Source organism: Benincasa hispida, chromosome 2, assembly GCF_009727055.1.
Source record: "Benincasa hispida cultivar B227 chromosome 2, ASM972705v1, whole genome shotgun sequence".
Taxonomy (NCBI): Eukaryota; Viridiplantae; Streptophyta; class Magnoliopsida; order Cucurbitales; family Cucurbitaceae; genus Benincasa; species Benincasa hispida.
Window position 1 is genome coordinate 3,047,758 of NC_052350.1, and position 13,225 is coordinate 3,060,982.

At 31.5% G+C, this 13,225-nt stretch overlaps 1 protein-coding gene across 2 annotated transcripts; it reads right to left on the minus strand.

Annotated features, from left to right (window-relative positions):
• Positions 1 to 7: 7 nt before the first annotated feature.
• Positions 8 to 3,054, minus strand: LOC120071687 (protein BUNDLE SHEATH DEFECTIVE 2, chloroplastic). 2 transcript variants are annotated; one of them, XM_039024065.1, is made up of 4 exons: positions 2,635 to 3,054; positions 2,465 to 2,501; positions 921 to 998; positions 8 to 321 (listed from the first exon to the last, which is right to left on the minus strand). In XM_039024065.1, exons 1-4 carry the CDS (start codon positions 2,917 to 2,919, stop codon positions 269 to 271), a joined length of 453 nt encoding a protein of 150 aa, XP_038879993.1. In that variant the 5' UTR covers positions 2,920 to 3,054; the 3' UTR covers positions 8 to 268. The 2 variants fall into 2 exon arrangements, with proteins under 2 accessions (XP_038879993.1, XP_038879992.1); XM_039024064.1 differs by having other exon boundaries at positions 915 to 998; positions 2,635 to 3,051.
• Between the last annotated feature and the right edge of the window lie 10,171 nt (positions 3,055 to 13,225).

Sequence of the window (13,225 nt, forward strand, 5' to 3'; positions counted from 1 at the left end):
AAATATGTTTGTTGAAATATAATATATATGTATTTCCAGAGAGAGAATTGGATACCCCTAACTCGACTTTACTTTTATCCCCTTTTCATCTTTTATAGGAAAACTAATTTACATAAGAAAATGAAACAAACAATTGGACAGCCCTCTAATGAAGGAGAAACTATTTATAGGACTCAATGATACCAATAAATGGAATAGTTACCCTGCGTAAGTTGAAATACAATGTCAGAAATTACATTGCACGTCGAGAAACCTTTCACTTGAAGGTTCAAAGCCGTCTGGAATATCCAGAACCCCCACACTTTTTGCAGAAGATCAATCCTGCAGAGAAATAAAAAAGTTTCAAATTTGATTAAAGGACTTGATTACTCAACATAACAAGTGAATAACTAAAGTCTTAAACATACAAAATATAATAATGTAATACATGTGTGTGAGAGATCAATATACCTTTAACACACGAGAGAGAGAACTTACAATATTGGAATTAAATTGGTATAAGGAAAAAAGAAATAATGATGAAATTGTGATATGAAAGGAAGTTTCAAATCAAAAGGCAAAAAATTCTAAATATTAAAAATACTTTGCACCCAGGCCAAGAATAATGGAATTTAACAAAATTGGCAACCAAGTGATAGCATATCTTAACCTTCAAATGGATCACGGAAAGTTTTCTTCTATAGAATAAATAGACAGTCAGATCTAGCCATTTTGGTAATAAAAACTAAAAACAAGGTACTCTTTGATATATCTCTTAAAAAGTGGTAATTGGGCTAAAACTTCTACATAAACACATTATATTTTTTCCTCAACAACCAACATGTTGTAGGACACAGACTGAGACTAGCCATCAGTCGTGGTAAAAAACAAAAAAATGCTTGATGTAATTTGAAAGTATAAAAAAAAGTAAATACCTGCACCTTTACACACTTTGCAGTCAACTAATCCTGACTGTTGCTGCATCTTACCATTGTCGCAGAAAACACATTTTGTGCCACCTGCACATTGACATAGTTAGCCAAATTATTGAGTAATAAGATGTTTAAGAAACTTTTGAGACAAAAGCATTCATTTATGGAGAATTAGCCTCTACACAGATTACCAACTATATCAAAAGCAGTTAATAGCTAATTCTATATTCAATGTAATCTGAAAAGTTCAGACTCCAACAAATGTTGCTAATTTATAGGTCGACATTGAAAACAATTATGAATTTGAGACGTGAACATGCATCGTAGTTTAGGTCCTAGTAACCTTTGTCAGTTTTCATTGATATTGGGAACTATTCATATTTTCTTGACAATTTTTGCAAATTCTGTCTAACATGTTTGTTGCCATTAATCTTTTTATTCCCTGGAAGCTCCAACCATTTCGTTTGCGATACTCATTAACAATCAAAAGAAATAAAAGAGGAAAACTTGCACAGTTCCCATGTATAAATTCAATGGATGTAGCAGCCTATAAGTCTACTAGTGACACTACATTTCTAAAGACAAAAAATTGGGTACATTCTAGGCTACACCTACCTATTGTACAACCCAGACAGCACACAATAAAAATCTGTCACGTGGCAATTTTTTTTTTAAAAGTGAATTATTTTTATTCTTTTTCTACTATGTATAGTAAAGGAGATGCATGGGGTTAAATGCAACCCAACCTAGACTGAACCTAATCATTACCCTTTCTAAAAAGCTAAAACTATCAACTCCTTCCTAAAATGAACCAGGAGTTTCTTTTTGGTCTTTTGAGGAAGGCTTCTCAACCCTTAAACGTGGGATTCCTATATAGATACCATAATCAAAATGCATCAAGACATTAAATTTGCAATATTAAATATTCACATAATCTATCTATATGTGAAAGACAAGCAATGACCTCCCTCCAAATATTTGCTAGTCAAAGGTTAAATTGAGTTCACCAAGATGCGAGAGGAGAAGTTCAAATCTCTAACGTTTTGATCGAGGATATATGCCTTAACCAACTTATTAGTCTTCAAATTAACTCAAAACCATCTAAACAAAAATAATTGAGAAACTGAATACAGAGTAGAGATTGGTTCATAGGGCAGTTTACAGAATTACAATTTACAACCATGGCACATGTTCAAGACAAAGAATATGATCAAGAGTGCTTCCTCTGGATTAATGCCAACATATGTACTCCTATATGATGCATCCAAAGCTGTAATGTTCATTGAACACTTGAAAGCAAGGACTTGGGTGTTGTAATACTATTCAATCAATAAATAAAGTCAGTGCTAGGAGATGACCAAAAGAGTAACGTAGTCATAAGTTAATATCGAATCCCTTAATATTGCTACTTCATTCAAAATTCACGGCTAAGTAAATTTTGGTAGTATGATGGGATCGTCATAAACAGAATCTCGCCCCTTTCCATAATTCTGAATACATTAAATTGAAAATTTTAGAATAAAGAAAGCAACTCCGAAACAAACTATAGTTACCATTTCCAGCACAACGCTCACATGGCACAGGACCACCCTGCAGAATCCAATCCATACCAACAAGGTTAACAAATTAAACCAAAATCCTCACAACTTTCAAACTATTGATTCATCAGAAAGCCCTAAGAGAGGCCATAACATAAGACGAGAGAGAATTCAAGGACTGATACCTTAAGACCAAGAAAGAGGGAGAGAGAAATGGCAACCAAAACACTGAAAGTAGCAAGAAAAGTTTGGGTGTCCAGTGGGGTGTCGAAGCTGTCGAAGCTGTCGAAGAGCAAAACGGGATGGATAAGAGGGCCAATTGGGCGCATCGAAGCGGCGGAAGTGGAGACGGCGGAGGAAGTGGTTGCAGCAGAAGCGCAAGAACAGCAATAAAGAAGAGGAACTTCAGGTTTTAGCAATGGAAGGTGTGGGAGAAACTGAAGAGCCGCCGTAGAAGGTAGCGCAGACATGGATGGAAGTGGAAATGGAAATGGAAATGGAAGGAAGAAAGAATTTGTTGATTCTTACTGTCAGTACAGAGATATTGGGTTACGAGTGGGAGCTCGGATGAGAATCATCGCCTGCCAGTTGCTAATTATGATGAAGGGATAATCGTTTACACATAACAGAATTTTGTCTATGGCCCACTAAATATTATTTTATACCATTCCAAACATTGCGCTCATGCCCAAAGTAAAAGAATAGAATTTATCGATATACTAAAATTTAGATTCAAATCTCGAAATCTTAACTATATCAAAACTATTCATAATTGAATATCTATTATTAATAGTTTTTGCTATACTTACAATTCTTTAAAAATATTATTATTTGAGAGAATTTTATCAAACTATGATCGACTATTTATGAGATTTTATCAAATCATAAAACCTAAATTCTAACTTTTAAAATCATACAGACTAGTTTTTTACTTCATGGAATTTCACGTATATGTCTATTTTAGTTAATGTTGAGGGTTGCTATGAGCAAGCCTAAGTAGGGATGTCCATTTAAGGAATCCGACGGGGAATGAGGGAGGGAGTGGGAATAATTTTTTCTTCCATTGACTAAATGGGGACAAGGACGGGGATTATATTCCCCGTTCCCATCCCTCACCCAATGAATATATTGTATAATTATATTTATATAATAATAATTACTTATTATTATTATTATTAACTCATATTTGGTTTATAATAATAATAATAATTGTTATTATTTTAATTATTATAATAATTATTATTATTATTTTATTTATATACTCTTTACAAAAAATTGTGGTATAAAAAGTTAGTTATTTTCTAATTTTTATTTCAACATTTTCGTACTTTAATATATTTTTGAATTATTTTAACCTTTAAGACTTTCTACCTTAAGCCATAAATGTTGTAGTATTTAAATGGAAAACTTGTATTGTAATATCTAAATTTTAATTTTTAGAAATTATAGGATTAAATTATAATTTTACACATATAATAGTACTATTTTTATAATGATTTTTTATACTATTTTCTTTGAATGGAAATTTTATTGGAAATAACTCATTTAAAAAGGGGGAAGGGAGAATTTTTCCCGCGAGGAACCCGATCCCCACGAATTTCGCGAGGACGGGAATGAAATAGAGGGTGAGGATGGGGATGGGGAAACTTTCCTAGTTCCCGCCCCGCCCCGTGGACATCTCTAATCCTAAGCCCAAAGGTATTTGACAAGCAATCTTGGGTCTATGCGTCTTCAAATAGAAAAGTCAAACCCTCGAGTCCGAGGTTGACTACTCAAACTTGTTCCGCTTCACCAAAGAGGAAATGATCGAATCGAGTTCAACTTCTAACACCATGCAACCTTAAGTCCCATACCAATTTTGATGCCACCAATATTGCACATATCCCAAGCGAATGTTAAAGAGTGGACCTTGTAACTGAAGGAATAGAATTCTATAGTGGAAGCGCATGAAAACATGTATCAATGCAATTCATTTTTGAAACAATGAAAAACAGAGAAAACACATGATATACAGGATAAACATATTTAATCTACAACATGCTTTTAGTTATAGGGATGAGAAGAACTTGCCCTTGAAGACTTTCTTCTTGATGTTCCTCTCATGAAAACGTCACGAACCAAAATAGCACCAACGATAAGCTCCTTTCCCATTTAGTCAAGAACAAAAAGGACACTACCACTTAGAAAATCTTGCTATTCCCAAGTAAGGAATTAGATTGTGGGATCTTGCTTGTTTTTAAAGTGACAAGGAAAATACTGAGGAAAAAGGTTGAGAGGTTGAAAAAGAGTTCTTTTTTGTTCTTTCTTTCTGTCTTTCTGTAGCACTGACAGAATGAAGGAATTCATCCAAAGAAATACATGAAAGGGCGTTAACTCTCCCTCCACGTCATGCAGGGGAGTTACTTCTTAAAAAAAATTAATTTAATTTAAATCAAATTTTCAAATTCAATTTTAATTAAATTAATATAATACTTAATTAATCTCGTTAATTATTTGTAATTTTATTTAAATATCACATATTTAATTAAACATGCATTTAAATTATATTCAAATGCATGACTCTCTCATAACCTATGGTTTAAATACGAATCTCATTCATGTTAATTTTAACATATAGTTTTTATAGGATTCTCATTCATATAATAAATATTTCTTATTCAAATATATTCTCATCTTAAATCATATTTATAATTAACTATATATTATAGTGTAACATTATACGTTATATTCTATATTAACTCACATTAATATAAATTATACCTTTATTTCCTTTGAATAATTTGAACAATTTAAATTATTCCAAAAACATTTGTTTATTGTGTTTATCCTTAGTGATCTGATGAACCTACATATTAGAAGCTTCAATGATACAAGATTAAATAATTGAACTCTTTAATTAAATTAATCAACATTTATTAACTGTAGGTCACTCCACTAAAGACTCATAAGTACAATATTCGCATAGTAATGTCATATAACCAACCAACAGTAAGTCAACCATTCACGAATCGCTCATAATTACAACTGGGTCAAATTACCTTTTTACCTCTATAATTACATCTAACACTTTAAGTATCACTGTCTCCTCTAATGAACAAACCGTTTATAGTCCAACTATGAGCTAATCCCTCATGGGCCCATGAGAGGGTGAGACCTCATTGTCCAAGATCCGAAATCAACCTTAAGGGAGCAATTCATCTACTTACCCAAAAATGAGAATGAGTGAGTTTCATATTATACAATTATGTTCCCAACTCCCTACTCGGACAAATCCCCAAGATGGTAGGCATATCGAGTCGACGAATATGACCACTCTCACCCTTACAGATCAAATAACTACCGTCATAGACAAGAGTTCACAACTCACTCATGATTGAGGTTGAGTCACCTATGGTCATCCTATGAAATGCTAATATCTTCAATTAACAGCGTTATAATAAAAGACTAATCATTTCGCGGTTCGGCCTTATACAAACTCTTTGTATAGGAACCCCACTCATATGTCTTCAAATGAAAGATCGGGATCAAATTGTTTGTAACATTTTACAACTCTTGTAACAATTACAAAATAGGTCGTATCTATAGTGTCACCAAGATAAGGCACCCAACCTTAGCTATATACTACAAACCATGTAGGTTATTACTTAAACATAATCCACCCGTATGTCAATTACATACATGTTTAAATTAATAAAATTTTCAGTTTTGTATCTAATAGACTTTTAACCTATTTTGCATACTTTTTAAGAGTGTATATATATATATATCAAACGTAAAATTGAAAGTTTAAGATTTTATTAGACCTAAAATTTAATTTTACATCTAACAAATCAACTATCAAATAATCTTTTTTTAAAATAATCAAATTTATCATGAGTCTAATTAGAAACAATGTTTATATTTTATGAACTTATTAAATACAAAATTGAAAGTTTACGAACATAGTAGGCACTTCTAAAACTTTATACCCTAGATATACATAAATCTAATAGTTTAGGGACTACATTTTTAACTTAATATAGGATAGTTACAATTCAACTTGTTTGTAGTTATTTAGTTATTACATTTATACATTTGCATCATCATAGTGATAAATCTAGGGTTTATGGGAATGAGTTCAATCCAAGGTGTCCAACTACGTAGGATTTGATATCCTAAAAATTGACTTAACATCCAAATATTGTAAAGTCAAGTGGGTTATCCTATGAGATTAGTCTATATACACACAAGCCGGCTCAGACATTCACAAATAGAAAAAAAAAAAAAAAATCCCACCACGTACACGTTACATAAAATTAAATTCGATTCACAAGCACTTGCATACTATGGATTTTTGGTTAAAATAGTCCTGATATTTTGAAGTTTGTTTAGTTTTAGTCCAATTCTTCCCATTGTCCAATTTTAGCTTTTGTAAATTTTAAATTTAGCCCCCCGCTCTTAGTTTATTGTTGATTATTACATTTTTACTATAAATTTTGAAAATGTACTTGCATACTGTATTTCTTTATATGAAAATTATTTAACCAATTTTGCTAAAAATTAAATTCGAGCAATTAAATTTAAGATTTATTAAAATTATAGCAAATATCAATTTATGCCTTTGAACTTTGGTAGTTGTATCAGTTTAAACCCTAAAACTAATTATTTTGTCAATTTAGATCCTGAGCTTTCATAGATGTATCAATTTAAACCCCAAACTAATAATTATATCAATTTAAACCTTGAATTTCATAAGTGTATCGATTGAAATTCTCTAATATATTTTATTTGGACACACTTATAAAAGTTTGGGCCTTAAGTTGATATATTTATGAAAGTTTAAGGTTTAAATTGATATGCTTATGAAAGTTAAAGGTTTAAATTGGTACCATTATTAGTTTGGGGTTTAAATTGATGCTATACAAAAAATTCAGGGTTTAAATTGTTACAACTATTAGTTTAGAGTTTAAATTGATACATCTCTAAAGTTCAAGAGTATAAATTGATATTTGCCCTTAAAATTATGTAGTTTTCAACCATTGAGAATATAGAAATTTAAAAATGGAATAAAATTCAAAGTATATAATGAAGATGTGTATTATGAATATTATAATAAGAAAAATATGCTCAACTTGGTGTCCCAAAGACCATGTGTCACTATTCATGTTGTCCATGTGCCTTGTAGTAATTCATGTTTGGTGTCAATGTAAGTTCATATCCTACTTGTCATTTTTCCTACAAATAGTAGTCTTTGGTGGATCTTAAAATGATATACCCATTGGTGAGAAATCCACACCAAATTCCACTAAAAAATTTATATTGTCCAATTTTATAATTCTAGTTTTTATTTATTTATTATTATTATATTATATTTTTCATATTCGTATTTCTGTTGTGTTCCTCAATTTCATACCATGTTATCAGCACGAGCTCCTATCGTTTTCTCTGCTAATGGTAGGTCCTAAATGTATGTCGGTTTTCCTTGTTCGTTATAATTAATAAATTAAATGTTATTTTGCGTATTTATTACATATTAAATTTATAATATGAATATAATATTTTGTGATAGTGTTGCCATGAAAAACCTTACAAAATTAGACTTCGCAGCCCTTGACATTAATGGCAATAATTATTTGTCATGAATGTTCGATACCGAAATTCACTGGGATGCTATGAACTTGGGAGAAACAATGGAGAAGGAAATACAACATCCAATCAGGACAAAGCAAAAACTATGATTTTCCTTCATCATCATCTCCATGGGGGATTGAAAATAGAGTATCTTACAATAAAAGATCCTTGTATCTTGTAGAAAAATCTGAAATAGAGGTGTATGATCATAAAAAAAATAGTTATTCTTCCTAAAACTCGTTATGAGTGATTGCACTTGAGGCTACAATATCTCAAATCAGTAAGTGATTACAACTCCGCATTATTTAAAATAAGTCCAAAATTGTTGTTATGTGGAGAGAAATTTACTGATGTCGATATGTTAGAGAAACATTTTCTATATTTCATGTCCCAAATATGCTCCTACAGCAACAATATCGAGAGAAATGTTTTAAATAGTATTCTGAATTGATTTCATGTCTTCTCATGGCCGAACAAAATAACGAGTTATTGATGAAAAGTCATGAATCTCAACCAACTAGAACACCATTCCCTGGAGTGAATGCTGTGAATTTTAATAATAATTGTGGTCAAGGTTGTGGTCGCGGTCGATGTCGTGACCGTGGCAGAAGAAGAAATAATTATTATTTTCGTAATGTGTTGGGATTGATGCATTAAATCTCGTAAGGTCCTATAGTTTGTAAACCTTGTATGAACAAACTTATATGTGATTAATTATATTTGATATTTTATTCACTTTGTCTATGAAATATGTGATATTTTAGTTGCATTAACCACAAACTAATATACTACCATCCAAGGTTATCGTTGTAATTTAAATATGTATGTGGAGACATATAGGTGGATAATGTTTAAGTGATAACCTAAATGGTCTGTAGTATATGGATAAGGTTGGGTACCTTATCCTGGTAACACTACGAGTATAGCCCGCTTTGTAGGTATTACAGATGTTGTAAAGTACTACAAATGATCTGATCCTGATCATTCATGTATTAGTCATGTGAGCGAGAATATTCTATACAAAAAAGTTTGTATAAGATCGCACCACAAAATGTTTAGTCTCATTATATAACGTTGTTTACAATAGAGGCTTTCATTTCACTAGGATGACCAGAGGTAACATAACTTTAATCCTAAATAAGTTGTGAACTCCTGTCTATGAGGGCGGTTCTTTGATTTGTATGGGTGAGAGTGGCCAGATTGTCGACTCAACAAGCCTACCATTTTGGGGATTCATCTGATTGAGGAGCTGGGAACTCAACTACACAAGATGGAATTCACTTCTTCCCCGATGTAAGGGTAAGTAGATAAATTGCTCCCTTAAGGGCTAATTCCGGGTCTTGAACAATGTGGCATCACACCATCTCTTGCCCTGGGAGGGGTTTAGTCATAGTGGGACTATGATCTATTATTTATTAGAGGAATCAGTGGTACTTAAGAAGTTAAATGTAACTATAAGGGTAAAACGATAATTTGGTCCAGCTGTACTTACGAGCAATTTGTAAAGGGTTATCGTACTGTTAATTGGTTGTATCCAATGGACAGAAATATATCTGTAGTGCGAAGAGTGCAGCTGTCGGTCTTTAGTGGAGTGCTCGACAGTTAACGGATGCTGGATAATGTAATTAAGGAGTATAATTAATTATTCACGTACCGTTGGAGTTTCAAGCTACATGTCCATAAGGTCCCCTTGGTAGCTCAAAAGGATTTAGTTGAGAATTAGTTTATGGGTTAATTTGAATTGTTCAAATTAATAAGAGATAATTTAATTATATATGATATAATTAAATTGATTTAATTATATATGATATAATTGACACAATGTATTTGATACATTATAGTTTAATTGGTGGAATAAATATTTGAATGTGATTCAAATATTTTTTTTTTATATGAATGAGATTCATAGTTATTAAATTTAATATAAATATGATTTATATTAAATGCCATAAAATAGAGAAAATAACTATAATTATGTTGTATGTGATGTAATATTAAAACTATAGGTTATAAATATAATATGGTAAGTTGGTTATCGTATTTATTTATATTATTAATTATTTGGATAATTAATCCTTTTTTTCTCTAACCACCTTAGTAGGAGGTTAGTTGGTTTTTTGTGGCAAAATGGAATAAATAAAATATGATTTTATTATTCCATGTCCATGATACATGAATTGTGAAAAAATTTATACGATAGATTGAGAGAGTCTATACGATAGACTCTTTGTCTATAATTGAAGCAAAAAGCTATACGATAGTCTTCTTCTTCCTCAATCGTCTTCCTCCTCCAAACTCCTTACTCCTTCACAACCAAAATAGCCAGAGCCTACCACAACTAGGTTCTCACCCCAAGAATACCAAGGTCACCAAGTGGTAGTGTTTTCACATTTTTTGTTCGTTCTTCTTGTTGTTTGGAGAGTTCGTGACTGTTCGAGTAGTTCATGACAGTTCAAGGGATTTATGTGAAGAAGAGTTCTTCAAAGGCATAATTACTTGAACCCTTTTGTTGTTCAAAAGCATGCTGTAATTTTTAATCAAGATACATAATCTGTATATTTTACTGTAAATGTTTGTTTTCAGTCAAAATGAGATTTTGACGATCCGCGTCCGCTCATGGATCTTGTAAATCGATTTCCTCCATAGTGTTCATTCCAATAATTTGAATTTTAAAAGAATCACAAAAAATGATGATTACAAAAGAAAAGCTCCACAAGATAAAAGTTCAAAGAATGTTGAAAATAAATGCTTCCGATGCAGAATGACTGAGCATTGGTCACGTACCTGTTGTACGTCAAAATACTTGACCTCTATCAAGCCTCCTTGGAGGAAAAAGAGAAAAATATGGAAGCAAATTTTACATACCAGGATAATGACATATTTGACCCATCCCACATGACAAATTTGGATGTAGCGGACTTCTTCGAATCTCCTGAAGAAAAGATTGGCACAGTTGGTGACACATCAAGTATTTCTGTTGACTTTGAGAATATCTAGACTTAATGCTGTTGTTTTCTTTATCTTTATGTTTTTTTTTAATAACTTCTGTATATTTTAAATGTTGTTTTTTTTATTGTAATTATTTTCTTTTATTGAAGAAACATAGATCATTTTCATATGTTGGGTGTTTCAAAAATTAGCAAAGAATATCTATGTTTGGCAGATAGTGCAACTACATATATAATACTTACAAATAAAAAAATACTTTTCCAAATTGACAATGCTGAAAGCAAAAGTAAATACAATATCATATTTTGTAAACTTGATCGAAGGTTTTGGAAAAGCAAATATTATTTTGCCTAGAGGAACAAAATTTACAATTGACAATGCATTGTTCTCTAGTCAATTAAAGAGAAATCTTCTAAGTTTTAAAGATTACATTGCAATGGTTATCATATTGAGACCGATAGCAAGAATAATGTGAAATATCTATATATCATATCCATTGTCTCAAATGAAAAATGTATATTGGAAGAGTTGTCTGCTTTATCTTCTGGATTGTATTATACTCATATACGAGTAATTAAAACATATGCAACAATGAATTTGAAGTTCATGAATCCAGACATATTTACAATTTGGCATGACTGATTGGGTCATCCAGGATCTATAATGATGAGGAGAATTATTGGGAATTCAAATGAACACCCATTGAAGAACCAGAAGATTATTCAATCTAATGAATTATCATGTGATGCTTGCTCTCAATGAAAATTAATAATTATACCATCATCAGCTAAAGTTGGGACTGAATAACTTGTATTTTTAGAACGAATTCATGGTGATATAGGTGGACCCATTAACCCATCAAGTGGACTATTTAAATATGTTATGGTATTAATAGATGCATCCAGCATATGGTTACACATGTGCTTATTATCAGGTCGAAATCTTGCACTTGTACGATTACTTGCTCAAATAATTAAGTTAGGAGCACAATTTCCTGATTATATAATTAAGATCATTTGTCTTGATAATACTGGTAAATTTACATCCCAAGTTTTTTTATAATTATTGTATGTCAATTAAGACAAGTGTTGAACATCTTGTAGCTCATGTTTATACACAAAATGGTTTAGCTTAATCATTTATAAAACCTTTACAATTAATTGCAAGACCATTACTTATGAGAGCAAGTTTCCTTCATTTGTATGGGGATATGCTATTTTGCATGCAGCGTCACTTGGTACGCATAAGGCCAATAGCTTATCATAAGTACTCGTTACAATCATAAGTACTGAGAATTTTTGGATGTGCAGTATATGTTCCTATTGCTCCACTACAACGCACTAAGATGGGTCTTCAAAAGAGGTTAGAAATATATGTTGGATATGATTCCCCATCAATTATTAAATATCTTGAGCCCTTAAAGGGTGATGTATTTACTGCACGATTCACTGATTGTCATTTTAATGAGACAAATTTTCCAACATTAGGGGGAGGAATTAAGAAGTTGTAAAAAGAAATTACATGGAATGCATCGTTATTATCTCATTTAGATCCACGTACAGATCAATGTGAACTTGAAGTTTAGGGAAAAAAAATTCATTTGCAAAATATAGCAAATTAATTACCAGATGCATTTATAGATTCAAAGAAAGTAACTAAGTCACATATATCAGCTGCAAATGTTCCATAAAAAATTGATATCCCAACACAACAAGTTATCACTAATGAGTCTGAAACACGCCAGAAGCGTGGTAGACCAGTGAGTTCCAAAAATAAAAATCCTCGAAAATGAAAAATAATTAATAATGAAAAAGACTTAGTTGAGGATGTAAATACCCATAAAAAAATCCTCGACATGACTAGTGAGAAAGGTGAAATACTTAAAGACAATAATGAAATTTCAATAAACTATGTCATTACAGGAAAAAGATGGAATCGAACTAATGTAATTATTGACAACATTTTTGCATATAATATTGCTTTTGATATTATATCTGAAAATGATGATCTTGAACCAAAATCTGTTGAAGAATGTCAACATAAAAAAGATTGGCTTTAGTGGAAATAAGCAATCGAGACAGAACTAAACTCACTTTCAAAACGTCAGGTTTTTGGGCCAGTAGTCTGAACACCAGAAGGTGTTTAACCTGTGGGATACAAATAGGTATTTTTTAGGAAAAGAAATGAAAATAATGAGGTCACAATATATAAAGCAAG